At 40.4% G+C, this 27165-nt stretch overlaps 1 protein-coding gene across 1 annotated transcript; it reads left to right on the top strand.

Annotated features, from left to right (window-relative positions):
* Positions 1-246: 246 nt before the first annotated feature.
* Positions 247-26267, top strand: LOC110370185 (F-actin-uncapping protein LRRC16A). The gene is made up of 29 exons (XM_064036910.1): positions 247-535; positions 671-768; positions 1491-1541; positions 2235-2343; positions 3717-3820; positions 4549-4661; positions 5976-6065; positions 6390-6655; positions 7318-7505; positions 7938-8015; positions 8683-8867; positions 10470-10621; positions 10992-11107; positions 11183-11254; positions 11393-11564; positions 12332-12467; positions 13039-13231; positions 14127-14245; positions 14904-15024; positions 15879-15899; positions 16487-16661; positions 16904-16975; positions 17476-17638; positions 20645-20691; positions 20862-20957; positions 21926-22012; positions 23269-23331; positions 24303-24335; positions 24421-26267. Exons 1-29 carry the CDS (start codon positions 475-477, stop codon positions 24435-24437), a joined length of 3198 nt encoding a protein of 1065 aa, XP_063892980.1. The 5' UTR covers positions 247-474; the 3' UTR covers positions 24438-26267.
* The last annotated feature ends 898 nt before the right edge of the window (positions 26268-27165 follow it).

The following is a 27165-nucleotide window of genomic DNA, read 5'->3' as shown; positions in this document are numbered from 1 at the left end:
ATTCTTTGTATCAATAATAAGACGAAAAAACATGTTGCGCCCGCGTCGACCCAAAATAAGTTAGGAATAGGGCAGGAAGGAGATTTATATCTGCGTCGTCATATACATCTTTCATGGTTGACTACAATAAGTTGACTGAATGATACAATTTTTATTGTGGTCAAAACTATAACTTCACAAAAACTTGTGTGCATTTTTTGGTCTCTCAACACTGGGCACCCCATTTCTACATAGTCTATGTCTATTGCGTGAAAAATTTTGATGTGTCTGTGGTTCGTTACCCTACCTTCCCATTGAAATGGTGTGTTGTGGTGGTTTTTAGGTCAATAATCCTGATAACTATTTATTATTTTATTGAAATGTACTGTTCAAATGTGTTAATGTTGTATTAATTATATTTTGTTTCTTTTTGTGATGTGTTGTGCCTATTATGGATGTATTGTGCGTTGAAAATATTTACATTTTGTGGGAGTAATGACACTGAAGAAAATCGCGAAAATGTCAACAAAATCTCATATTTCTACGGAATTGAGTGGTTCGTGCTTATTCAAATATTAATTCTTTGGTAAAATGTGTACTAATGTTAAAATAAATATTATTTCTCAGTTCACATGTGTCAATATAAAGCTCTGTGTACATATTTAATTCATGAATTTTATTTATTTTACAGACAGTATAAGCAATGTACTGGGGAAAAATGTTAAAATTCTTTACAAGTCCCTCATACGCATGGAATCAAGAGGTGATAAAGTGGACAACAAGGTCTTGGTAAGAGAACAATCCAATTAAAAATCTGGTTTGCAATTTCAAGTTAATTAATGAGTTCAATAATTATTACGGATTGCGACAAAGTCTTTCGCCTTCTTTAATTTTTCAATTAACTTAAAAATGTAGAACTCCATCCTTGATTATAGTATGATTAAATGGCAAATTTTCTAATACAGATCCATCATTAAAAAAAAAACCTTTTCTTCTTTCTGTGCCTCTAATAATAAAACCACCAGTTTAATCTAATTGTACACAGTACCTACTGTTTACAAAAAAAAATGAACCATAATAATGGTCACACTTTTAACATGTTAATTAACATTATTCAGACCTCATAATTAATTATTATGAGAAGTAGTGAAAACATTGAGCTCATTATATGTTTATCATCTCTATTTCAGTATAGTTTTTGTTGATGTTGATAAGGCAGACACAATAGCATGACTCATGTAGGTGTGCCTGTCTCTATGTGGCACGGCTGTGTGTGTGTTCCCTGTAGGTTCATGCACACAATCTCAATAAACCATGATGGTCAATTTTAGACACAATGACTAAACCAATTTGTTCATTCATTGGCTTTATTATTTTCATTGACACAAATTCTGACAAAGAGTTAAACACAATCCTGGATATGCCTAGCTCTATATTTCTAGTGTCAGATCAAATATGTAGGAGGAAGGATTTTGATATGCTAGATATTTGTATGTAATGTTTTATTTCAGGTGGTAACAGCATACAGAATATTTATAACTACAGCTAAAGTTCCAACAAGGGTAAGTTAAACAAGTAACATTAGAACTCATTCAGATCTATCAATTTATTTGCTTATTAGGAAAAAAAATCAAACAAGGATTCTATCGTTTGCTATCAATGTTTTTATCTGAAGCTGAGTCAGATGGTTAGTATAATGATAAAGATTTCACAAGTTTTAAATAGAAATTATCTTTTAGATAAGATAACCAATACTTCTCAGGAGGTGCAAAATTTACCCATAACAGTTGCCCAAAAATGTCTAATAAAAGAGTAGATATTATCAGCTGATATTTAACTGCTCATTAGTGAAAATGATCACACAATTCAACTATCTATTGTAATCTGATTTTAGCTTTTGATCTGACTACTGTAGTGAGGACTGAAAATGTGGGACATACATTAGAATAGTAGTCCTCGAAAGTAGTTTTTTTGTGCATTTAATACACACGCTAAGCACTAAACTGGATTTACATAATTATTTCAATGACTGTTCCAAATAAGTGTGTACCAATACCTAGTCAAGTTTGCAATAGACTAAACTCACAGCCAATTCCAATATATCTAATGTTTGGTTTAAAATTCTATCTATAGTTAGAACATTAAAATATAGATAGAATATTGGGAATGGCAGTTAGTTTGGTCATAATCAGCCAAGGATTGTATGAAATATTAATTAGTTTGTCAATAGAATAAACCTTTTTGCTCTGTATTAGGTTGACAATGGATTTCACTTGATGGAAATAGAAGCCCTTGAGAGTAAAAAGGCAAATCACCTGTCAATAACACTCATCCATGAACACAAGCCTGTATCCATACTCATAGGTAAGTTTTTTATTATCTGTACTATCACTATAAAGCTTACGGGGTTGTTTGTTTGAATGTGTTAATCTTGGGCACTATTGGATCATTCAAAAAAAATATTTCAGTGTTAGATAGCCCATTTATTTAAGAAAGGCTATTTTTTATTTGGGTGTGAAGAGTAGTTTCATAGTTTTCTAGTTATTATTATGGATGTATGTCATTGACCTATTTTTGATGCTAATGCATATTATCACGAGAAACCAGGGTTATTATTCAGCATAGCTAACCAGGGCTATTACTGATAAAGTTGATTATCATCACTTCTAACCAGGAATATAATGGTATTTTTATGGGTAATGAGACAATTTCATCAGCAACATTCAAAAACTATTAAATGTTAAAATACAGACTCGCCACGTATGGGATATACAAATTAAATAGCAGGATTTAGATGCTCTATAAGTCTAAATCACTCTGTCTTGAATACATATTATAAGAAAGCGATTCGAAAGCTGTATCAAGTTCGCTATTTCAATACAAACAGACTAACATTTCGAAGATCCGTTTGGATAGGTTTTATTTTGTTTAAGTACTCATCAACTCAACAGTTACTTATTCACGTCTCTGACGTCTTAAATGTGCCTAGGAGATTTATAGCCGCCATTGTATGTTAATGAATAGCTCTCAAGCAACACTCGGCAAAACAACTATCATTAAATTATAATGATTACGTCCGATTTTCCGTTAGTTAATGTAGGTATAATTAGTATCATCCTTGAATTAATAAACATTTTCTTGCCCACTTGTCTAGCTGCCCTTTCGGATAATAATAGGTTTTCATTCGAATTGGCGTGCGGTAAATGAGTTCTTAATTAATTTATGTAATGTGTAGCACGTTATTAGAACTAATAATGCTATCAACATCATAGTCAATTATAATTCTTCATAAGGCAAAGTGCGCATTGGGTACTTAAACAAGTAAACCTGATTTTCATCAGCTGTTGTTAGGGGTTATGGTTAATCATCGAATTGTCTTCATATTATTCGCAGTTGATTCAATTTATATGTAAAAGGACGTCAATAAAAAGGTCTTTATCAAAATTCCGGCCTACTGCAGAGAATCTCTGATTTCGAAACGCCGATTTTTCTGTCCGATCCAGGAACTTATTTCCTCATGCCAAGTTATCGCGCCTGGCAATACGAATGAACCAGTTTAGTAGGAACGGATTATCTAAATATTTCAGGATGTATACCGAATTGTTATCGATAATCCAATGCCAGTGAGAGATGGAGCTACTTCCCGTTTATCTTATTGGATGCTGGATGACGCTGTATTATCGCGTATTTCCCTGTTACATCTATTTACAATGTTACATCTCAACATTTCTTTTCAGGTGAGGAAGGGACCGCCGAAGGAGTTATAAACGTACTACATGCATTAGTCGCAGCTTTTGACGATTTATTCCCAAATGTAGCCGTCATTGACATTATATCCAAGGTTCGTATAACTACATATTGTTTTATGTAGCTATATCTAAAGTCTAAAGCGCCTGGTGTTGATTCATGCGAACTGAATTAGCACGACAATAAACACTAATTTCTCTAATTGTCGCGCCTGTTAATATATTTATTAGGATAAAAGTAATCGTCCTGTGTGAATCATCAAGTCATACTCGTGCTAAATGAAATATTCACTAACCACTAACTCGATAAGGAGACATGACGCTTGATGCTTGAATATTCAGCACTATTTTCCTTGTATTAAAAATTAATTAGTCATTTTTGATAGCGTTAACTATAACTATTTAGTGCGATAACGCTTGTATGAATTTGGAATTAAATAGAATTTACCTCGTTCTAAATCCGAAGTTATCATAACATGTACAACATCATGTAAACTTGTACAACGAAAAAAATGGAAGATTATTTTTATTGCCTAGGTTCCGTACTGGGCGCACTTTTTTCTTATTTTCTCCATGAATCAAACAAGCACACTTGACAAAAAATCGTAAAGAATATAAACCAATAAAAAGTAATAAATAATGTTTGGTTTAAAAAAATTGCGTGCCAACCTGACCGTGACCCAAAGAAGTTTATCTTCAGGTCACGGTCGCATACTTTCAAACATGTTCGCCATTGGTACATTTTTTTTCATGTTTTAAAGGCATCATGATTACTGAATCTTTTTTCGTGACAGCCGATTCACCATAGATACTTACTCCACAGGTAAATCTACCGTATCCAATGCCTCAAGTGAGCGGCACTCGGAAGCACTCGACATGCGGTGATTTCTCCAATCAATACGCAGCTATGTGTGATCTCTGCCAAACGCCCTTCAGGTAACTCATTCATATGTACGACAGCATAGAGGTTTGATTATGACACCATAAACAAGGATTTCCTCGAGGAAACAGTTAACTTTAGGTACCGACGCTTCGTAGTGTTTTCGATAAGTTAGTGGTTTTACATGATATGACCTTTATCCTTATTAAGTACTAGCTGTTGCCCGCGACTTCGTCTGCGTGGGCAATATAGAATTTCCAATTTCGTTTATTTAATCGTTCAATGCTCAACCCCTGTGGGTGATAGCGTGATAATATATAGCCTATGTGTTGAACCGGCCTCCAGGTAATAGTCATGCAAAATTTGATTTAAATCCATGCAGTACTTTTTGAGATTATCCGGGACAAACATACAGACAAACAGATAAACAGACATACAGACAAAAATTCTAAAAACTACATATTTGGGTTCAGAATCGATCATGGATCACAAGTATTCTTTAAAAAAAATATTCAATGTACAGTTTTGACTTTCCTATCATTTTATTATATGTATAGAAAAGTAATACTGGCTGTCTGTCACGCTTTCACGGTTAAACGAATCGTTTTGTGGTAAATTGCTATAGAAAGAGTTTTGGATTGTAATGAAAAGTAGGAGAATGAAGGAGTATGTTCCATGTAAAAAATATTTAAATGACAAGTGTTCATACATTTATTCAAAGTATTATTTATAGCATTAACACTAAATAAGAAATATACGTTATATACTGTAGTGGGTCACGAATAGAATGAATTGGAACCGGATATAATATAAATGAAGGAGGAAGAATGCATTCTGCATACATAGAGGTCATTTTAATCTAGTTCAATTGTATTGTAGGTCTATGCTAGACATTGCCGTCTAATCTTTTATTTAGGAGACCTATTTTATTGTGAATGGACACTAAGAGCTACTGAAGGATAATGGAAGCGTATTTATGCGCTCTGTTCTTAACTAGAGGGGTCATTTGTCAATAAAACCGTATAAATTTTATAAGACCCTTATATGATTCAAAATCACTGATTGATAGATAATTCGGGAACACGACAAGAACGTCCGTCTTTTCTCAAAACAACTGTTTACTTTGAAACGTGTTCGTGAAAATTCATAGTAAACAGTTTTTTTAAGAAAAGTGACATTTATGTTATTGGTGTACTTGTGCCTAAATGTATTTAAGCTTATAGGTGCAAATAGTTAACCAAAACTGAGTGTAAAGTGTATTCTATGAGTTATTGTCCTAAAATAGCCTTGAGGTATTTTGTTGTTTTCTGTACATACTGTTACTGTGTAAAGTTCAGAATTGTAGTTGTTAACCAATGGTTTTGTTTCAGAGCTGAAGTGGCGTGGGATATTGATACGATATATCTGGCACACGATATTCGAATGTTACATCTAAAGGATTTTGATCATTTAGATCAAAGGTAAACAACATTTCATTTTTTTATGACTAACTGATAGTAAAAAGATAAAAATTAAGTTTGACTTGTATTACAATTTATAAATTCCTTCATAAAGCATATGTCGGTTACCTCTACAGCTCCTTTAAGCTGTCTCCCAGATTTTTGAGTTGTACTTACAAAGTCTCGGATGAAGATTAATAAATATCTCAATCAATTATTATGCTAAATTATTTAACTTGTATTAAGTAACTAAAAGGTCACCACAATTATTATTGTCACATCAATATAGACCCATCATTTAAATACTGTAAAACGTACCTAAACAAAACAATAACGTTTGTCCAGGGACCTAATCCCTCTAGTAATGGCGCTACAACACAACACGTGGTTCAACGGCGTATGCGGCGACGGCGTACGTGCAAGCGGCGAGGCGTGGGAGAGCGTGTGTCGCGTCGTGCGCTCCGCATCCCCTGCCCCCGCGCGCCTGTCGTGGCGAGCCGCGGCGTTACGCCACGACCACGCAGCACGTCTGGGGCATGCCTTAGCGAGAGCCCGCCACTCGCCCGCAATGCATACCATCGACTTCTCGCAGAACCATATTGAGGACAAAGGTGACATTTCTTACAGTATTAAACTCGATGATGTGGTGTCGTGACGTAGTTCTTGCTCAACTTGGTGGCAGCTCGCAACTTTTGAGATGGTATCTCTCGCACCTCTTCAGCCCGGTTGATACAAGGTTTCTGCTCAGCGTATCGACAAAAATTTATAATGGGGGTTCTACGAATTAAAATGTATGTGAATTCGTTTTCTATATTTAGGCAATTTATTTAATGGTTAAATGATGATGATGTCCTCCTAGCCGATTATCGGCTACGGCGGCTGCTCTCATGTAAGGAGATTAGCCAACTACGCAGGACATATTATAGTGCACGAGCATTTGCGCAGACACAGGTGCACTCACTTTTCCTTAACTCTCAAAGCCCGATGGGACGGTAATACGACACGACCGGAGAGAGATCAGGCGCAGGACCGACATTTACGTGCTCTCCGATGCACGGGTGTATCAATCACCAGTTTCCAGGCTCCGGGCTGCTTTGTGAAAGTCTTCTAAAACCCACAAATAACAGACAACCAAACAGTAATATTTTCCAAAACAATTTGACCGTACATAACACAGTATTAACAATGTATCATGTCGCTTTCATCGTCCATGATTCACGTAGTTATATGTCATTGAATGTTTATGACATCACACCATTGTTTTTGTTTATAGGTGCTATTAGTATACTGAGCGGTCTCGCGAACAATATGGACGGGATGAGACATATTGCGTTGTCGCAATGTGGCCTTACCGGCAAGACTGTGATGCATCTTGCGACCATGCTCAATGACAACCCCAGCCATCTGTCTACGCTCTCACATCTTGACCTATCCTATAATAACTTGAAGGATGATGTACACGTAAGTTCATAAAACATACACGATTTTATATTATAATGAAGAGGTTTTTTTTGTTGGTTCGCACCTTACAAGCTCTGAAACTACTGAACCGATTTGAAATATCTTTAACTGACGCGAAACTAGACGATAAGTTTGTATGTACTTTCTAAGTAATCTTAGACACCAATGGCTGATAAAAAGGTGAAGGAAAACATCTTGAGGAAACCTGGACTATAAAGTCTGAAATCACCAACTCGCATTGAGCAAGCCTGGTGATTAATGCTAAATCCTTCTCCGTGTGAGAGGAGGCCTGTGCTCAGCAGTGGGTCGATAAAAAAGACTGTAACAGTAACAGTAACAGGAAAAAGTTTCTAGTGGACACGGGTGAAAACGTAGGAAACAGCTAGTCTAAAATATAGACATTTATTAAAACATTCCTAATATTTTTTTCAGAACCTATACAACTTCCTCGCACAACCGAATGTGTTAACGCATTTAAACTTGACAAACACGGAAACTACGTTAGAAAACGTAAGTAATAAAGTAAGTGGTGAACTTCAGTACATGGAAACGTATCCAGTGCTCAGATTATTTAGCTATCCTCTCTTACTGACTATTGGTTTCTTCTTACTAACAAACAATGTGAAGTTTAACTCTTTATTGCACGAAAGTTCTATGGACTGAAGTAGAGAGATTTTTTGGAGATCATATCATGTCTGTGATAGAGAAAATTTAAGCATATGAAACCTAGCTCAATAAAGAGCAGGGACGTATAGGTGATATCGACAAAGAAATACACATTATTGGAATTACAGCCCGAGGTTTTATATTAGTCTGGTCTGGTCAATTAACTAATACATTAACAAATAACTGGACATACAGATTATATTATTTTTTGGTGGGATATCATCAAATGGCAGCGTGAGGAAGTGTCAGATTCTTACTGACTGAAACCCACCATGTTCCTTCTTCAACCCTCTTAAAACCTTTATGGACCAGAACCTCGGTAACTCTTTCGAACAATTCCGCAGCTGCAACATACAGATCTACTTCACAATTAATTCACAATGAATTATTTAATTATTCTCGGAGATTTTTTTGTTATTGTTCTCATTTTCATTTCATATCTAATATTACTATTGTTATGTCATGACAATTTATGTATTTCTAAAGTACCTATATAAAAATGTGTATTCAGATGTGGGGGGCCCTTCTCCGTGGTTGTGCCGCCCGGCTGGCCACTCTGTCAGTGGCGCGCAACCCGTGGTCGGCGGCCCGCCGCGCGAGGGACCCGCCGCCCTCGTTCCGACAGTTCTTCACCGCTTGCCTAGCACTGACTGAGCTGGATTTCTCCTACTGCAAGATGCCACCAGATGCACTCAAGTAAGTTTAACCACTTCATTGTCCACGATGCAGACACAATAGTTAAACAATTTGTGTATCACATATGACTCATGGGACAGGGAAGTTATTAAAGTGCACGCCAAATTTGATGGCGGCTCGCAACTAACTTTCGGGCATCAAATCGCGCGATGTTCCGAGCCGTCATTCAGTTTGGACATAATGTTCAAAATAAATGCAAAAGTTTTTTGCGGTTTGTGTATTGATGTTTGTTGCTCTTTAACGAGAAAATGGCTGAAACGATTTTGGTATGAAAACATGCCATCATTTGTTGTAAAGGAAATTCCATCTGAAATAACTTCGGTCTTTTATAAATGCGAAAGTTAGTTGATTTGTAACGCATTTGTGCTGAAGCCGCTGAACGATCAACTGATCATTATTAGCCATCTCGATTTCCTATTGCTTATAACACAAAATTCAATAGGACTTCCGAATTCCGTAACGACATACCAATTGTTAAAATACTTATTTATCACCTAGTCGGTTATGTAATCGATTGTAATACTATCGAACAATTCCGACAAACATAACTCGATATTAAAACAAACGTTACGTTACACTATGTCACACGTCGAAAATTTTGCTTTTAATTGTTGTCGAGAAGTATTTGTAAACACGGACGTGAAACGATGAATTGTTTGAGGGAAAATTATTTAAAAGAGTAAGTGTTATGTAGCCAGTTGGTTGTCCGTATCGAGATTTCGAGAAGAAAGGTGTGATAGTGATGTGGTTGAATTTAACTTAAAAAGTTTTTTATTTTTTTATTTAAAGAATAAGGTTTTGAATTCGGTAATAACATATTACAGTAAGAATGTTATTTGCCAACTCTGCCGTTTGCAGTTTTAATTGTAGGTATACTATTTTTTATCATTTATTGTTTTCTTGATTAAGAATACTTATTTAGTTTCTACTGTGTTGTAATTCTCAATAGTGCAATTGTAATATTAAATTGCATTACAGCTTAATGCAATTTAATATATTGAGTCATTAAAATACTAAGCATAATAAAATTACCAAACATGCCAATTTACGTTAGACCAATGCCAAAATATTTGCAACACTTTCTAGTAGTTAATACTGTTTTATTATCGTCTTTACCTCATAATAATCAATCATATTCGCATAGTAAAGTCTTAAATTCTTTATTGTGATTCGCGAATTTAGCCTTATAAAGCCTTATAACTGGATCTTAATAAAGTCCACAAGGTCTTAAATACGTTCTCCTGATTCGCGCGAAATTAGTTCTTAATAACAGGAGCTTTTTTTTAACGAAGTCAAAAATCATCAAATGACCCCTCCCGCTGTGGATTAGCAGCGGTGAGGGAGTGTCAGACTCTTATGCTAATTAAAAACCGTCGTGTTCCGTCGTAGGCCTTTTATGAACCAGGGCCGCGGTAACTCTTTCGAACAATCCCGCAGCCCCGGCAAGCCTTGGCCCTACTGGGCCCCGCTGGTAGTAACAGGAGCTAACTGCTCGATTTGGCGTGCAATTGAATATGTCCCGAGTGCTGTCTTCATTTTAATAAATTCGATAAAGGTCTTAAGTACGTCATAGTGATTTGGCAATTTCGCTCTTAACAACAGGAGCTTACTGCTCGGATTGGCGTGCAACGAGAGTGCGACGGGGGTGCGGTTGAATCTGTCGGGAGTGCTGTCATCGTCGCAGGCGGCCCATGTGCTCGAGTCCTGTATACACGGCGTTAGATGCTTGCAGTCGCTCGATTTGTCTGATAACAGTGAGTACTTAATTTACTTTCATATAAAAAAATACAAATTAAAATAGCAAATATAATATTTGTACATAATATTTGTTCTAATTCAAGCGGAAAATCCGCTAGCGGAATAAGTTCCAGTTTTATTGTAAACAATAGTCTGTGCTCCGAAAATCAATTTCTATAATTATTTAATTGGTATTTGTCCGATGAGATTAGACCCAAGTTTACCGACATCATAAAAGTCAGTATTTTTTTAAAACAACTGTTTACTTTCAAAACTGATATTTGTTTCTGATTATTCATAAAAAAACTTGTTTTAAGTAAAGTGACGTCGTTTATCTTGTCGGTGTACATGGTCTTGTTCAAATTGGGTTTTTATTCTTTTTTCTAGGCATGGAGTTCGAATTATCCGGTATAGTGAGAGCGATTGGCAAAAATCACTCCATAACTCATTTATCTCTAAGTAAGCTCACTGGAAAGAGGTCATATGCACCGCCTTTAATACAGGTATGTAAACCTTATTGATATGTTTATGAGGTTTATTTTTATTTGAAGAGTGCTAAAATGTTGTTTTATTTGTAGGCTCTAGTCCACGTCCTTCAAGAACCCGACACTGCATTGACCTCTTTAGATCTCAGTGATTGTAAGCTAAAGGTAACTACATTATAATCTAAATACTGCTTATGATATTCTACAAAAACACTTCTGGTGTATCGAAGCATTCCAATATCGCACTCTATAATCTCGAACTGTAATAATAAGAATACTTTTCACAATAAATGTGTGTTCCAGGGTGATCTATACGGCCTACTGAACGCCTTAGGAGGTGCAAGACGTCTCCGCTCGCTAGATGTAGGCGGCAACCTCGCAGGCGACGCCGGCGCACGACTGCTAGCGAAGGCGTTACAGTGCAACTGTACGCTCCAGACATTGTATATAGACAGGAATGCTTTCAGTTTGCAAGGTAGGGATTATTTTTTGTTATACCTTTATAACATGTGTGTAAAGTTTAAAGTAATAAGTAAAGTGCCCAGATATTGCATTTTGAACCTTAAAGTGAGAGTAAAGTTCATGTAGATAAACGCTGAAGCACAATTTGTTTACTGCTGTTGAAAAGAGCGTAGCTGAAATAACTAGAAATAAAATAATAATACCCAAAACTGTCAATGTATCTAGAATGTGCTTTGTGTTCACACATGCGAATGGGACAGCAGTTAATTTTTATATACTCTATTTTATTTTTAATAACCGCTGTGCCTGTGTTTTTTGTTTTTTTTTTTTTAATAAATGCGTGTTAATTTTAATATAATGTTATTTATCAAAATAATTAATAAAAAAGTCGTGGTGGCCTAGTGGGTAAAGGACCAACCTCTCAAGTATGAGGGCGCGGGTTCGATCCCAGGTGAGGCAAGTACCAATGCAACTTTTCTAAGTTTGTATGTACTTTCTAAGTATATCTTAGGCACCATTGGCTGTGTTTCGGATGGCACGTTAAACTGTAGGTCCCGGCTGACATTGAACATCCTTGGCAGTCGTTACGGGTAGTCAGAAGCCAGTAAGTCTGACACCAGTCTAACCAAGGGGTATCGGGTTGCCCGGGTAACTGGGTTGAGGAGGTCAGATAGGCAGTCGCTTCTTGTAAAGCACTGGTACTCAGCTGAATCCGGTTAGACTGGAAGCCGACCCCAACATGATTGGGAAAAGGCTCGGAGGATGATGTTATTTATCCAGGATTGACAGACATAGCGACGGCTCTTCGTCGTTCGGTCAGTGTTCGGCGCGTGGAGTTCCCGGGTTGTGATGCGGCGGCCGGTGGTAGAGGCGCGAGTGAGCGAGTCGCTACTCTATGGAGAGATTTGCATGAACGGTTGGTAACTGTTATAACTATGTTTACCTCTGTGTGGTATCATATACGAATAGAGCGCAAAATTCACTGTTCTGCAATTATTGTAAAAAAATGTGACTTTCCATCGTTTGGTTTGCTGGCGTCTTTATATGCACAATAAGGCCTCAATCAGACTGCACAAGTAAATGCGGGGGCGGGGTTGGCCCGAACGCTAGGTGTTGGCGTCTGCGTGTTCAGGGTGCTGAACGAGTTAAAAATATGCCTAGTCTCCTAAGACTAGACGCGACGTCAGCGTGAAGTATACTGGATAACCCCCGCGCCACAAGCTTCTTCACGGAACACTGTGAACGCAGACACAACACGCCCTTACTTACATTTTAAGGATGCGTCTGCACGGTGCAAGTAGCTCGGGAAGGACTCGCGCATCTACCAAAGCAAAATACCCACCCGCGTGCTCTGGTGCGTGCGCGCGGGTCACTTCCGCATGTTAAGCTGCTCTAGCTACATGCACGATGTAGACGCACCCTAAATTATGAGCGCCCGCGCTAGCACCCGCGCCCGCTTTCACTCTGTAAACCTTGTTTGTGATCAGGCTGGCCAGCAACTGCAGCCCTGCACAGACACACACGCTGCGGGCGATGGCGCTGGAGCGAGCGTGGGCGGGAGGCGAGGCGGCCGCCGCGCTCGCCGCACACGCCGCCGCCGCGCTGCCGCCGCCGCCGCTGCCCGCCGCGCTCGAGCGAGCCGCCGCCGCCGCGCATCATCTGTTGCACCAGTACCTGCAGGTAGGTCACACTGTCACACGCGGGGCGGGAGGCGAGGCGCCGCCGCGCTCGCCACCGCCGCCGCCGCGCTGCCGCCGCCGCCGCTGCCCGCCGCGCGAGCGAGCCGCCGCCGCCGCGCATCATCTGTTGCACCAGTACCTGCAGGTGGGTCACACTGTCACGCGCGGGCGGGGCGAGGCGGCCGCCGCGCTCGCACCGCCGCCGCGCGCCGCCGCCGCCGCCGCCGCCGCGCTCGAGCGAGCCGCCGCCGCCGCGCATCATCTGTTGCACCAGTACCTGCAGGTGGGTCACACTGTCACACGCGGGCGGGAGGCGAGCGGCCGCGCTCGCCGCACGCCGCCGCCGCGCTGCCGCCGCCGCCGCTGCCCGCCGCGCTCGAGCGAGCCGCCGCCGCCGCGCATCATCTGTTGCACCAGTACCTGCAGGTAGGTCACACTGTCACACGCGGGGCGGGAGGCGAGGCGGCCGCCGCGCTCGCCGCACCGCCGTACCTACAGGTACTTCGGCCTTTCAATCACACGCTCGACGGGCAAAGAGGTGAGGTCTTATCAAGAGATAAGAATCGGATTCCTTTAGATTCTTTTTTTTTTTGAAGTTTAGAATAAATGGAAGTCAAAGGTTCATATTTCATATAGATAGACCTATTACACGTGCTTAAGAAACGTCAGGCTAGTAACGCGGCTCGAAAGTGTCTTATGGAGAACCGGCAAGAAACTCCATAGACACTTGCAAAATAGTCTTATTTTTCATCGATTTTGAATAGTCCTTATAACTCCATATTCATTAATTAATTATACTTTTTGAGCAATGTACAACGGCAGACTTAACGCTTTAGCGTTCTCTGCCAGTCTACCTTGAGGTGGGTGGTTCATGATTATTAATAATGTTGACACAGCGATGCGGGGAGGTGTTCGCTGCGATGGGCGGCAGTGGGCCGAGCGGGGAGCTGGTCACGTTGCAAGCGGTGCGGGATGCCATGGCACCGTGCACCACCACTCTGCAGGACTTGCTCAAGTAAGTACATACACAAAACGTACAAGATAATCAATCCTCCCTCTGTATACAAGTGCTAGGATATTCACAAAACTTCCTTCCTTCCTTTTATTCCTTACTTACTTACTTATTTTGACTTCCTTTTATTGTTTAGTTTTTGTTTAGCTGTAAGTTCTCCATAGTGTACTAAATAAATAAATAAAACCGAATAGAAAATTATCTGTTGGTTGAATAAAACTAAAAATTACATAAATGAGTATATTAAATAAGGAAATATATATAAAGAAGAAATAAGTGTGACGTCACAAGAAAATTGGGTTACAACTGTGTTACTTGTGTTACAACATTAAAATTTTTATGAATAATGTATATCATTATTCATAAAAATTTTATTGAATAATGATATACATTATTCATAAAAATTTTAATGAATAATAGTCATATAAAACATTCCGAGAATTACACGTAACCATAACTCATTCACAGAGTTTTGTTACTTTGTGAAAGTCGCAACATTACTTAGGTGTTAGAAATACTTAATCATCTGTCTATAAAATACAATATTTAATACCAGTTTATTGGTGGACATAGATACATAGGCCTCAACTTACTTGTGCTATATTATATAGTATTTAGTTAATATGTGTTTACTAAGTAGTTTTTGTTTCGGTATATGTAGTCAAGCAGTGGAGAGTTTAGCCTTGCTGGCTTGTGAAAACGTCGATCATATAGACAGCGAGCCGATGCCTAGCGCCGACGGAGACATACCCGATCTGCTCACTCCTATATCACATTCTGGGGTAAGTTTGTTTTTATATACTAAGAAAATATGTCTATACTAACAAGATAAAGAATTTTTTTTTATTCGTTTGTAACCTAACGGCTTCGAAACGAAGCGATTTAAAAAATTCTTTCACTTTTGGGAAGCTACATTATCCCCGAGTGACACAAGCTATATTTTATGTAGGCATGAGCAGTAGTTTCCATGGGATCTGAGTGAAAATGTGGGGAAATAGCCAGTTTGAAATGTACTCATATCGATCTTATTAACATATTGAGAGTCCTTTAATACTGCCACTTAAATCCGGTAAAGTCCATCAACTAGGTGTCTCAACTGAATAGAATTAGTTTAGACTCGATCTCAAGTGTCTTATTTGATTAGGCCTTTGCAGACTCTTGTGGATCATCAAGTTAATAGTTGTACAGTCCCGTAGAAAGATTGTGAAAGTTAACTATACCTACTTAATTAACATACTTGAATTTTGAATCATCCTTATTGCTGCGTGAATTACCTGAAGAGAATAAAACGCATGCTCTGTCTCAATAAAATGATTTTTCCATGTTATATAGATAGGCAAGGGTATTCCCAATATTGTGTGACTGTAGCTTTACAGGAAATGCGCTATTGAACAGAATTTTCTTTGAGTGGCAATTGATGGCAATGACAAAAGCATGCTGAATTGCAGTTTTTTTTTCATGTTAACATTTTTGTAGTATAAAATAAATATGTGTAGATAAGCTGTTTATTGTGCTCTACTTAAAGTATAATATCAAACACAAAACAAATGTAATATTTGTTGATCAATTCCACTCATAATGAATCATAATTCGTCGAACAAAAACTATATTCTAACACTGATTTCACGCTACCCAGAAGTTGGATTACTTGAATTTGGTAAGAACGACAATTTCTTCATTATTAGAAATTATAATAATCATGTATTATGATGACAATGTACTTTAATTACGACATAGTAATCTTTATATGCTAATGTAGATAAGGTTAGTGAGGAAATTCATTGATAGCTGTGCTATTGTGCAGGTTCATTGTTTGACTTTAGTATGCTATTGTTGTTTACTTCGTGAAGTGTTCGAGTGTTCATATAGCACACAATGTTTGACCTGTTTAGTGTTCTGTTTAAATGTTTTCGTGTTAAGAGAAAAGTTACACCTGATATATTCAAGAAAGTGAGGATATCATTTTTTTTTTAATGTCAAATTCTGCACAATTATACAGTATCTCCAACGAGATCACAAAATTATTATTTTTGTAGTATACCTAAGTAATAATTACCACGTTTGTGTATTAGATATATTTCGACGGAAATACCTACTCATATTTTTGAGCAGTCAGACCGATAAATTACTCTTTTATACTAAACCGAAAATACTTCCTTTGTCATCATTATATTTATGTTGCAGACAAAAGATGATTTGACTTCTTTGATGTCGGTTCTTTTTCTCATAACGTTGTGAATACAGGCGACACCGCTGGGATGTCGTCGTCGCGAGCGCGGGTGTCGACGCGTGCGTCCCAAGTCAGTGGCCGAGCAACAATGCAGCAGCAACGAGATGCTCTCCCTGCCGCCCTTGCACGCCGAGGCCGCCGACGCACTGGCCGAACTGCCCGCACACACTCTGCGACACCTCGTTAAAGGTAACAACCTTTTTGCTACCGAAACTCTTTTGTATTTCAATTTGGTGCTGGCAACTTTGTTCCATATTTGAACACATTCCATTTTTAAACACCAAGTGCAAGCTTATTGTACTTTTTGTTTTTTTATTCTGAAGCAAGCTGTTACCTTTTCCTATACATACACTTGTACGGTGTAGTTTCACGTTGAGGAGGTAAATTGTAGTTGTTATAGAAGTATCATCGCATGTTTGATTGTTCCACAGGTCGACCTAGACGAGCTAAGACAAGGGCGCCGACGCGACCTATTACAGACCAGTCGCAGGATATCGATGAAGGTATAATGAAGAAAATTTTTGATACTTGCAGAAAAACATGCTTATGCGTAATATTTGTATAAATACGCCAACACGTGAGAACAAAAAAATGAGGTGAAATTACTAGAACAACAATTCTGATAAAATTAGGAACAACAATAGATAAGATTACAATATTGTTTAAAAACAAAATTATTCACTGATGACCAATTAAAGGTACTATATTCTACGCACATTATTGCAATTTTATACTGTTAAATACTTAACTTATTACAATTTTAAACTACGTTAATTTATCTCCATTCATACCTAAGTCACACCGCTATGGCGGCTTGAAAATATCGCGCGCGCCACGAGGGCCGTGCGTCGTCGCTGGCAGTCGCGGGTGGAAACATCAACAAGATGCGCGCGGCTTCTCGCGGCGCCGCTGCCGGCAGCTGCCATTCCGGTGTGACTCGGGCCTTAAACCTTGTTCTTCGCTACATTTTTTTCGGAGTATTACATAGAAAAAACTCTCTTAGGTCTGGAGGAGTTCTGGCGCACGTGCCGCACGCCGCCGGGCAGCGAGGAGGCGTCGCTGTCCGCGCGCACGCCGCTCACGTCGCGCTCGCTGCACTCGCTCTCCTCGCTCGCCTCGCCCTCGCCGCTGCGCCACTCGCCCACGCTGCAGCGCGACGACACCATGTACGTGACATACATACATAACACTCGCGTAGCTCTGGCGGCAGCGAGGGGCGTCCGCGCGCGCCGCTCACGTCGCGCTCGCTGCACTCGCTCTCCTCGCTCGCCTCTCGCCGCTGCGCCATCGCCCTGCAGCGCGACGACACCATGTACGTGACATACATACATAACACTCGCGTAGCTCTGGCGGCAGCGAGGGCGTCGCTGTCCGCGCGCACGCCGCTCACGTCGCGCTCGCTGCACTCGCTCCTCGCTCGCCTCGCCCTCGCCGCTGCGCCACTCGCCCACGCTGCGCGACGACCCATGTACGTGACATACATACATAACACTCGCGTAGCTCTGGCGGCAGGGCGTCGCTGTCCGCGCGCACGCCGCTCACGTCGCGCTCGCTGCACTCGCTCTCCTCGCTCGCCTCGCCCTCGCCGCTGCGCCACTCGCCCACGCTGCAGCGCGACGACCCATGTGCGTGACATACATACATAACACTCGCGTAGCTCTGGCGGCAGCGAGGGCGTCGCTGTCCGCGCGCACGCTCACGTCGCGCTCGCTGCACTCGCTCTCCTCGCTCGCCTCGCCCTCGCCGCTGCTCGCCCACGCTGCAGCGCGACGACACCATGTACGTGACATACATACATAACACTCGCGTAGCTCTGGCGGCAGCGAGGCGTCCGCGCGCACGCCGCTCACGTCGCGCTCGCTGCGCTCCTCGCTCGCCTCGCCGCTGCGCTCATACGCTGCAGCGCGACGACACCATGTACGTGACATACATACATAACACTCGCGTAGCTCTGGCGGCAGCGAGGGGCGTCGCTGTCCGCGCGCACGCCGCTCACGTCGCGCTCGCTGCTCGCTCTCCTCGCTCGCCTCGCCCTCGCCGCTGCGCCACTCGCCCACGCTGCAGCGCGACGACACCATGTACGTGACATACATACATAACACTCGCGTAGCTCTGGCGGCAGCGAGGAGGCGTCGCTGTCCGCGCGCGCCGCTCACGTCGCGCTCGCTGCACTCGCTCTCCTCGCTCGCCTCGCCCTCGCCGCTGCGCCATACGCTGCAGCGCGACGACACCATGTACGTGACATACATACATAACACTCGCGTAGCTCTGGCGGCAGCGAGGGGCGTCGTGTCCGCGCGCACGCCGCTCACGTCGCGCTCGCTGCACTCGCTCTCCTCGCTCGCCTCGCCCTCGCCGCTGCGCCACTCATACGCTGCAGCGCGACGACACCATGTACGTGACATACATACATAACACTCGCGTAGCTCTGGCGGCAGCGAGGAGGCGTCGCTGTCCGCGCGCACGCCGCTCACGTCGCGCTCGCTGCACTCGCTCTCCTCGCTCGCCTCGCCCTCGCCGCTGCGCCACTCACGCTGCAGCGCGACGACACCATGTACGTGACATACATACATAACACTCGCGTAGCTCTGGCGGCAGCGAGGGGCGTCGCTGTCCGCGCACGCCGCTCACGTCGCGCTCGCTGCACTCGCTCTCCTCGCTCGCCTCGCCCTCGCCGCTGCGCCACTCACGCTGCAGCGCGACGACCCATGTACGTGACATACATACATAACACTCGCGTAGCTCTGGCGGCAGAGGGGCGTCGCCGCGCGCACGCCGCTCACGTCGCGCTCGCTGCACTCGCTCTCCTCGCTCGCCTCGCCCTCGCCGCTGCGCCACTCGCCACGCTGCAGCGCGACGACACCATGTACGTGACATACATACATAACACTCGCGTAGCTCTGGCGGCAGCGAGGGGCGCTGTCCGCGCGCACGCCGCTCACGTCGCGCTCGCTGCACTCTCCTCGCTCGCCTCGCCCTCGCCGCTGCGCCATACGCTGCAGCGCGACGACACCATGTACGTGACATACATACATAACACTCGCGTAGCTCTGGCGGCAGCGAGGCGTCGCTGTCCGCGCGCACGCCGCTCACGTCGCGCTCGCTGCACTCGCTCTCCTCGCTCGCCTCGCCCTCGCGCTTCTCCCACGCTGCAGCGACGACACCATGTACGTGACATACATACATAACACTCGCGTAGCTCTGGCGGCAGCGAGGCGTCGCTGTCCGCGCGCACGCCGCTCACGTCGCGCTCGCTGCTCGCTCTCCGCTCGCCTCGCCCTCGCCGCTGCGCCACTCGCCCACGCTGCAGCGCGACGACACCATGTACGTGACATACATACATAACACTCGCGTAGCTCTGGCGGCAGCGAGGCGTCGCTGTCGCGCGCACGCCGCTCACGTCGCGCTCGCTGCACTCGCTCCTCGCTCGCCTCGCCCTCGCCGCTGCGCCACTCGCCCACGCTGCAGCGCGACGACACCATGTACGTGACATACATACATAACACTCGCGTAGCTCTGGCGGCAGCGAGGAGGCGTCGCTGTCCGCGCGCACGCCGCTCACGTCGCGCTCGCTGCACTCGCTCTCCTCGCTCGCCTCGCCCTCGCCGCTGCGCCACTCGCCCACGCTGCAGCGCGACGACACCATGTACGTGACATACATACATACATAACTTTCCGTGTGGGAAGAGGCCTGTGTTCAATAGTAGGACAATAAAAAGGCTGATTAAGATGTCATTATATCGAACCTGCCGAGGCTTGCGGGATTGCTTAAGGGTTACCATGGCCCTGATACATAAAAGGGCTGAAGAAGGAACATGATGGGTTTTAGTCAGGAAAAGTCTGTCACTCATTTGATGATTTCCCATTAAAAAAATTGTCTCTATAGCACTATGTATGTAAGTATGTCTAGGATGGAGGCATCTTGGACTATGTGGCAGTTGGTGGACGACATGCTTTTGCACTCGTCGTTCTTGATTTTATAGGTCAGACTACATCAAAATATTATTAAAATACTTTGATAAATTAGTCTATCAATAACAATCCTGCTATCGGTCATTACTTTATCTTTTGATTCACATTTACTACTATTCTGTTGATACTAATATAAATACTGATAAATTCGTGAATAATACAAATTGGACATCGTCATAAAAGCTCGAATATAATTACAGGTACAGTGTGACTTCCGGGGAAAGCACGCCAGTGTTATTAGAATGTGGTAAGTGAGCTTTCACTCCATTGAAATTTTTATTTAAATCAGATTTTCCATTTAAAAAAACATCTTTGATAAACGCCATGACTTTTTAAATGTAATTTAATTTATAAAGTTTTTAAAATATTCTTCTTTCCTTAAAACTTGTTAATAATATCATATAAAAATATTTGCAGAAGTATCCCGCTGCAAATCTTCAGACAATGTAGGCATCAAGACTTCAGCGTCCACACCGCCGCCATCGCGATCTTCAGATAATGTCAACACTATGGGTGAGTCATGGGTAGTTAAACCTAACTATAGCTATAAATAAAAATTTTATATACCTTTTCACATAAAATGGGGACAAGATTCATACATAATCTTGCAATCACTTATAATATAAGGGTCTCAAATCACTTACATTATAAAAGTTTCAAATCACTTACAATATATGGGGTCTCAAATCACTTACATTTTATAAAGTTTAATAATTATAAATCACTCTGGCTTCTTGGTACTACCTGATTGAGTAATGTGGAACATTTGTATCTGAACTGCAGGTTTTATGGATGTATTTTCTGTATCTAACTATATTTCATAACTTTGAAATTCATTTAAGATCTATCCAGAGTTCTCAACATAAGGACCAGTTAATAAAGGTTTCAATCAATACCTTATATTTGTATTTAAAAAATTGCACTATAGCTCAGTGGCAAAAAATCCAATCAATCTAATTCAATCTGGTAGTAGATAATTTGCGTATAGTGATCGTCCCCTCACCGCCTCAATGTATGTGCTAACACAGCTTATGTGCGAATTGTACGCAGGTGTGAGTGTACGCTTCACAGGAACAATCATATCCTATAACAAGGAATATGGCCATTTTTATTTTTAAGCGTAACATTAAACGTGATGTGCAAAATATTTCAATGAGCAATACCGTCACTATCAGTAGAATAATTCTGTTTGTTATGACTTGATATCAGGTAGGTACATTTTGCTGCTGACTGCATCTGCCGACCGGTTTCTATGTATTTACATGAAGTCGTTTTGGATCGAAGCGGCAGCAGCACGTGCAGTCGCCTTTAGATATCGAACGATTTCATGCAGTCTCTGCACGTGCGGTCGGCAGTTGCACTCGTCAACTCGCTTCCGAAGCGTTACTTAAAACTTTGAACTGTTGAAATATTTTGCACGTCTAACAACGACGGCAAGTATGACTTCGCTGTGTGCGTGTGTAACGAGTGCGTGTGAATAGGCAATGGGTGCGCGCGCACGCCCGGCAAGGCCCGCCCCTGGTCCGTGGCCGGCGTCAACCCCGACAATAACGCCGCTTGTACCACCGGTGAGATATATCGCATGACTTCCATGATGCTTTGTAATGCATGCTCGTTCCCACGGAGGGAGGAAAGATGAGCGGAGATGCCATAAGGCGGGGAGGGAAAGTAAACGTACGGTACACGTGACCAAAACAATCAGTTATTATAAAACAAACGAGGCGTTCGGATTCCTTGACACATCTTCAACAGATTATTTTTTAAATGGGTGGGTCCCAAAGAAGGCGTATGAGAGCGAAGCAAGTAAAGTTCCTCGATGACCCCCATTTTGACGCTCTACTTTCTTAGAATTTGGCGTTATGACATCTCTGCTAGTCATTTTGTTCTCCATGGTCGTTCGATATTTGAAAGTCAATGTCATCCTTTTCCCTTTCCTTGATAGAATTTCGGTTCGTTTCAATCACGTTTGGAAGTAGAATCATCACTGACCATTTGGTCTCAGCTGCTAATGTTATGTAGCCCACTTAGATACTTCAAATGTTAAAACATTTGCCATCTGCTGTAGAAATCATACCTAATAGTCAGAACTTCCCTGATACATAAGCTCAATTTCCTCCATTTAGAATAGTTTATTAAAAAAACTCCCGATAGCATTTCAAGTAGTATTGTTTTGCTAACATTATATTTCGATTTTACAGATAAAAAAAGAAAAAGAACATTGTTCACATTATACCTTTAACATTCATCATTACTTTGATGATGATCCTCCAACTACTGTTTCTTTGACATCAATCTTTTATTATTTTTCTTTTTAACACCACATTGCATGTTTTTATTAATTACTTAGTTTTACTATAGATTTACTTTGAGAATAATATATAATATGAATAAATAACTTAATTTTAATGACTGACTCTTTAATTTTATGATACACTGAAAATCTAATTATGTGTACTTTTAACTATTTGGTGATTTTGATACTTGTTATGAAAAAAACCTTTCTTTCTGTGAGATTAACTTTTCAACAATAATGAGTTCCATGGTGACTGGTGGAAAAGGATTAAGTAACAAAGTTAACGTGGATCAATTTCATTTTTTTGTCTTCGGATCTTCGACTATAATTTCACTCTGTTTAGACTTGATAAATAACGAAGAAGTCTTGAGGTGTCAGCGTTGAATTAAAACCTGTTTTGATTCCTATTCTCGCCGTTAAGTACCATCATCATGGATTTTTCAACTGATTTGTTCAAAAGTTGTACTGGGCGTGGTAAGGGAGTGTGACGTCCCTTCGGTTAGTATTTGATGTTCTGGTGGTGGTCTACAGAAGGCGTGGAGGCGTGCGTGGGAGGCAGCATCGTGGGGATCACGCCGGGCGCCGCATTAACCAGTAACCAACTTTCAGACGCTATTCTATACTGAACGTTCATGTGCCCTGTGCCGTCTCGCTGTATAGGTAAACGCTTGGCGCAGCTTTTTGTGTGCTACTTTTACAACGGCATGCTTTGATTCAAACCACGGTCACGATTGTCCTCTAAAATTATAAATTCAATACGTTATTTATTTTTTTTACACTTTTTAATCGATTGTTGTGGGTATTTTGAATTTGTACTCATTAAAGATTTGTTATGTTGACAATCAGCACGATAAATTCTATGCGTTTATGATGTCTATGGTAAATATAATTTTACTCATTAGATTTCGTATGTTATGTAGTCAAGGAGTAATAAATAAATTATGTGAGAGCTGCATTACAGGTACTGTTAACAGTTGTTCACAGCTCCACGCATGTACCAACATCTTAGTAAAAAATTGGACAACAGCTCTTTTTCCTCATGTAAATGTAGGCGCTGCGTTTTAAATACGTTATTTAATTTGCATGATGGCACTGCGCACTAGATAAATAACAAATTATGCCGATACGTTGCATGCCCTCAATGTACCTAATTGGAATGTTAACACTCATCATATTCATAAACATCAGTGGTGTACTGTTCTATCGCTAATTAGAAAATATACAAAAATAAAATATTAGCACAAGTCTAACGTTTTATATTACAGAATGTAGCTTGCTCTGAGCTCTTTGAGTTGTCCATGCAACTTGCGCAGATAAATTGCTTTTATAAAGATTACACTTGTTTAGATTGAATATATTCTATAGGAAATATTTATTACAATTTATTAGTTCTAGGAATATTAGAAAAAAAAATGTTAAGTAGAGCTTTGGAAAGCAATAAAAAGATGTAATCTATAGGCATTATACCGCTAGTTGATCTTAATTTTGCTTTTCCATAATATTAGTATTGTAACAAAATACCTATTTAAGATTTTTCACTAATTATTACTGTATTTATATTTCAGGTTCAATGTTACGAGATCATCCTTTAACTCCAGGTACGATTTAGCATTTTATATTAGTTGGTTTCTACCCATTATCTACTAAGTTGAAATCTCTAATGCGACAATTTTGTTTTGACAGAGGGCACTGAAACCTAAGCCAAGCTCGGGTGCAGTCAGCGTGACGGAGACAGTTCGTGATAAGTTGAGCAGGGTTCAATGTCCAGATGTTACACAAAAACGGATTTTATTCTCGGATGCTCACAATTGTGCCAGTTAGAATGTTAACGTTTTAGACAGTAAAATAGTTACTGATTAGGATTCTAATATTGTATTTGAATAAAACTGATCGCCATTTTAATTGCTGTATGGAACGATTACTTTTAAAACTTTTAACATTAAGGACATATGAAGATGATGGTCATAATAATTCCAAGTAACTTATGCTAGAATTAAAATTAAAATATTATAATCATTTTCTATTTACTGTGATTCAGTTAGTATTATGTTACTGATTCGTGTAGTCATTAATATATTTTAATCGCTTATAATTTATAGATATTCGTAACCTATCCCACCAACGGATATATTATTTTGAGTGGGATATATATTATTTGATGTAATGAATTATTATTTCTTTATACAAAAGTATTTGTAATATCTCATGAGATTCATATTTATTTAGTTTGAAACAGGTTTCTGCTTTGCCAAAGCTTGCCGCAGTTTCTTGACAGTCAATATTTCTTACATATTTATGTTCAAGTTTTAAAGTGCTACAGTGATAGTATTGGACTATATTTCATAGTTTTCGGCATTGCCGAATCGATAACGTAGTTTAAAAAGTATTTGGCGTTCTCTTCAGCTACGTAAAGCTTTTCATCACAGGTTCGTGGTTACCTACTTACGCACAAATGTTCAGATTTTGGTAGATACGCGTTTAGCGTCTAGAGTAAAATCACATTTTACTGTAAAGTATTATTATATTCTATGATAATACAACGAGAAAACTGATGTCATTCTCGATTGACATAGTGCTTCGATGACTAAAATGAGACACCCGAGGAATCATTCGACAGTTACCCTTTGACATCTTTATCTTTTTACATGCCATAATGATTCTAGTATTACTGTGGGATTGCTAGAAAAGAATAAAGTATTACAACGGTTACTGGTTCCGTTATGGTGGCCCCGTTTTAGTTATTACTTACTTGACACGTACTGGGTATTTCCACACATTTATATTAAAAGCTTGAGCCTTAAATTCGGCAGGTCAAACTACCTACTTGACAAGAATGCAGTAACGACAAAGGTCACCTTTTACATAATGTTAGATTCAAACCACTATGTATTACAATATGGGTTTCAATTTGTTCAGGATTGGTAAGGCGTTCGGATCGGAAAGTTATTGGTCTTAACTAGTCATATTTTAAAAGGCCTACATAATTAATTACGCACAATTGTTTTACGTCCGAATTTATTATGAATTGTGAGAATACTTTTGTAATATAATTTACCATGACAGATATCTTCCAGTTTATACATTCCTTTGTAAATTTTAAAGTAGACATGTATTTTGAAATATTTAACAAGTGTGATTTTAAAATGAAGTTCAAACGTGAAGTGAGTTTTTAGATTAGTGCACTTGCAGAGATGTATGTAAGGTTCAATTTTGCGATAATTTGATGAAAGTAGATGACTCGCCCCATACAGTTAAGTGTTCATTAGAGTAAATATTTGTAAAACGATTACATTCATTTATCTCTTGAATTCATAAAGGCTGTCTCGTACTGGAGTTTCCTGTATGTAAAATTACTGATTGAGGTAGATGTATATTGCTAAATTATTTCATAGTATTTTTATATTCATTCCAATTTAGTTGGTTTTATCTAGCTCTTTGGTACCAGACTGATTTTAAGGTACTTTTATTTTATGGTGCAATTTATGTCTAGAGCGTTGTGATAATCGTTTAAAATTACATACATTATACAATATCTTTGTTTCATTTCCCTTCCAACGTTCCATGTATTAAGTAGCATGCAGGCTTGGGCCTTGTAGGGTAAGATTTTTAGTAAAAAACACATCTATAAAGGTCAAACTGTTTCGTTAGTAAAAAAATGGTGCTTTAAAATTCGTGTAAAACGGAAATAAAATCAAAGGATATTTCCATAATTTACATTCTGAACTGAGGTTAGAATAAACAACTCAGGTAGTAAGGTCAAACTCGGACTTCAGGGGCCCGATTCTCCTAATTTTACTTAAGCGACCTTCGATTGACGTTCGACTCGATTCGACTGAAATCCAATCCCGACTCGATTACGATTGAAGCGTATGTGGCATTCCGCTATTTTTTCTTTGAAATAAACGTTTTTATCCTTTTCTGTCATTCAATAATGAATCATTTTGTCTGCAAATGATTTACTATTGCAAAATGATTGTACAGCAAACTACCGTATAGACCAAAATCATCAAAATAGCAGACCAATCGCACACCAATCAAATGTCAATCGAATACGATTGGTCTTTTATTAGTAGCAGAATGCCCGATATGGTTAAAACTGCTATTACGATCATATTGCGATTCGATTTATATTAGATTTTGACATTATTAACTTAGGAGAATCGGGGCCCAGACAAAAAACAAATCAATGATTGATGTGATGTATACATACACTCTTTTGCAAAAAAAACGGGCACCTTTCCGAAATCTTAGTTTTAAGGACTTTACGTGTATTTCAATGGGTTCTGATGATTGTAGTATGTTTCTAGCATCAAAAGGGTTAGCCGAGCATGCGTGAGAGTGTATTCTAAATTTGAATTTTGTACAATTGCTAAGAAATTGGTTAAACCTTGTTTTGGAATAATTGCTGACAGAAAGTTCGTCGGTGTT

The sequence above is a fragment of the Helicoverpa armigera genome, chromosome 11 (genome assembly GCF_030705265.1).
Source record: "Helicoverpa armigera isolate CAAS_96S chromosome 11, ASM3070526v1, whole genome shotgun sequence".
NCBI classification, from domain to species: Eukaryota; Metazoa; Arthropoda; class Insecta; order Lepidoptera; family Noctuidae; genus Helicoverpa; species Helicoverpa armigera.
Note: the sequence above shows the minus strand (reverse complement) of the source record. Positions and strands in the feature narration are given on the sequence as shown.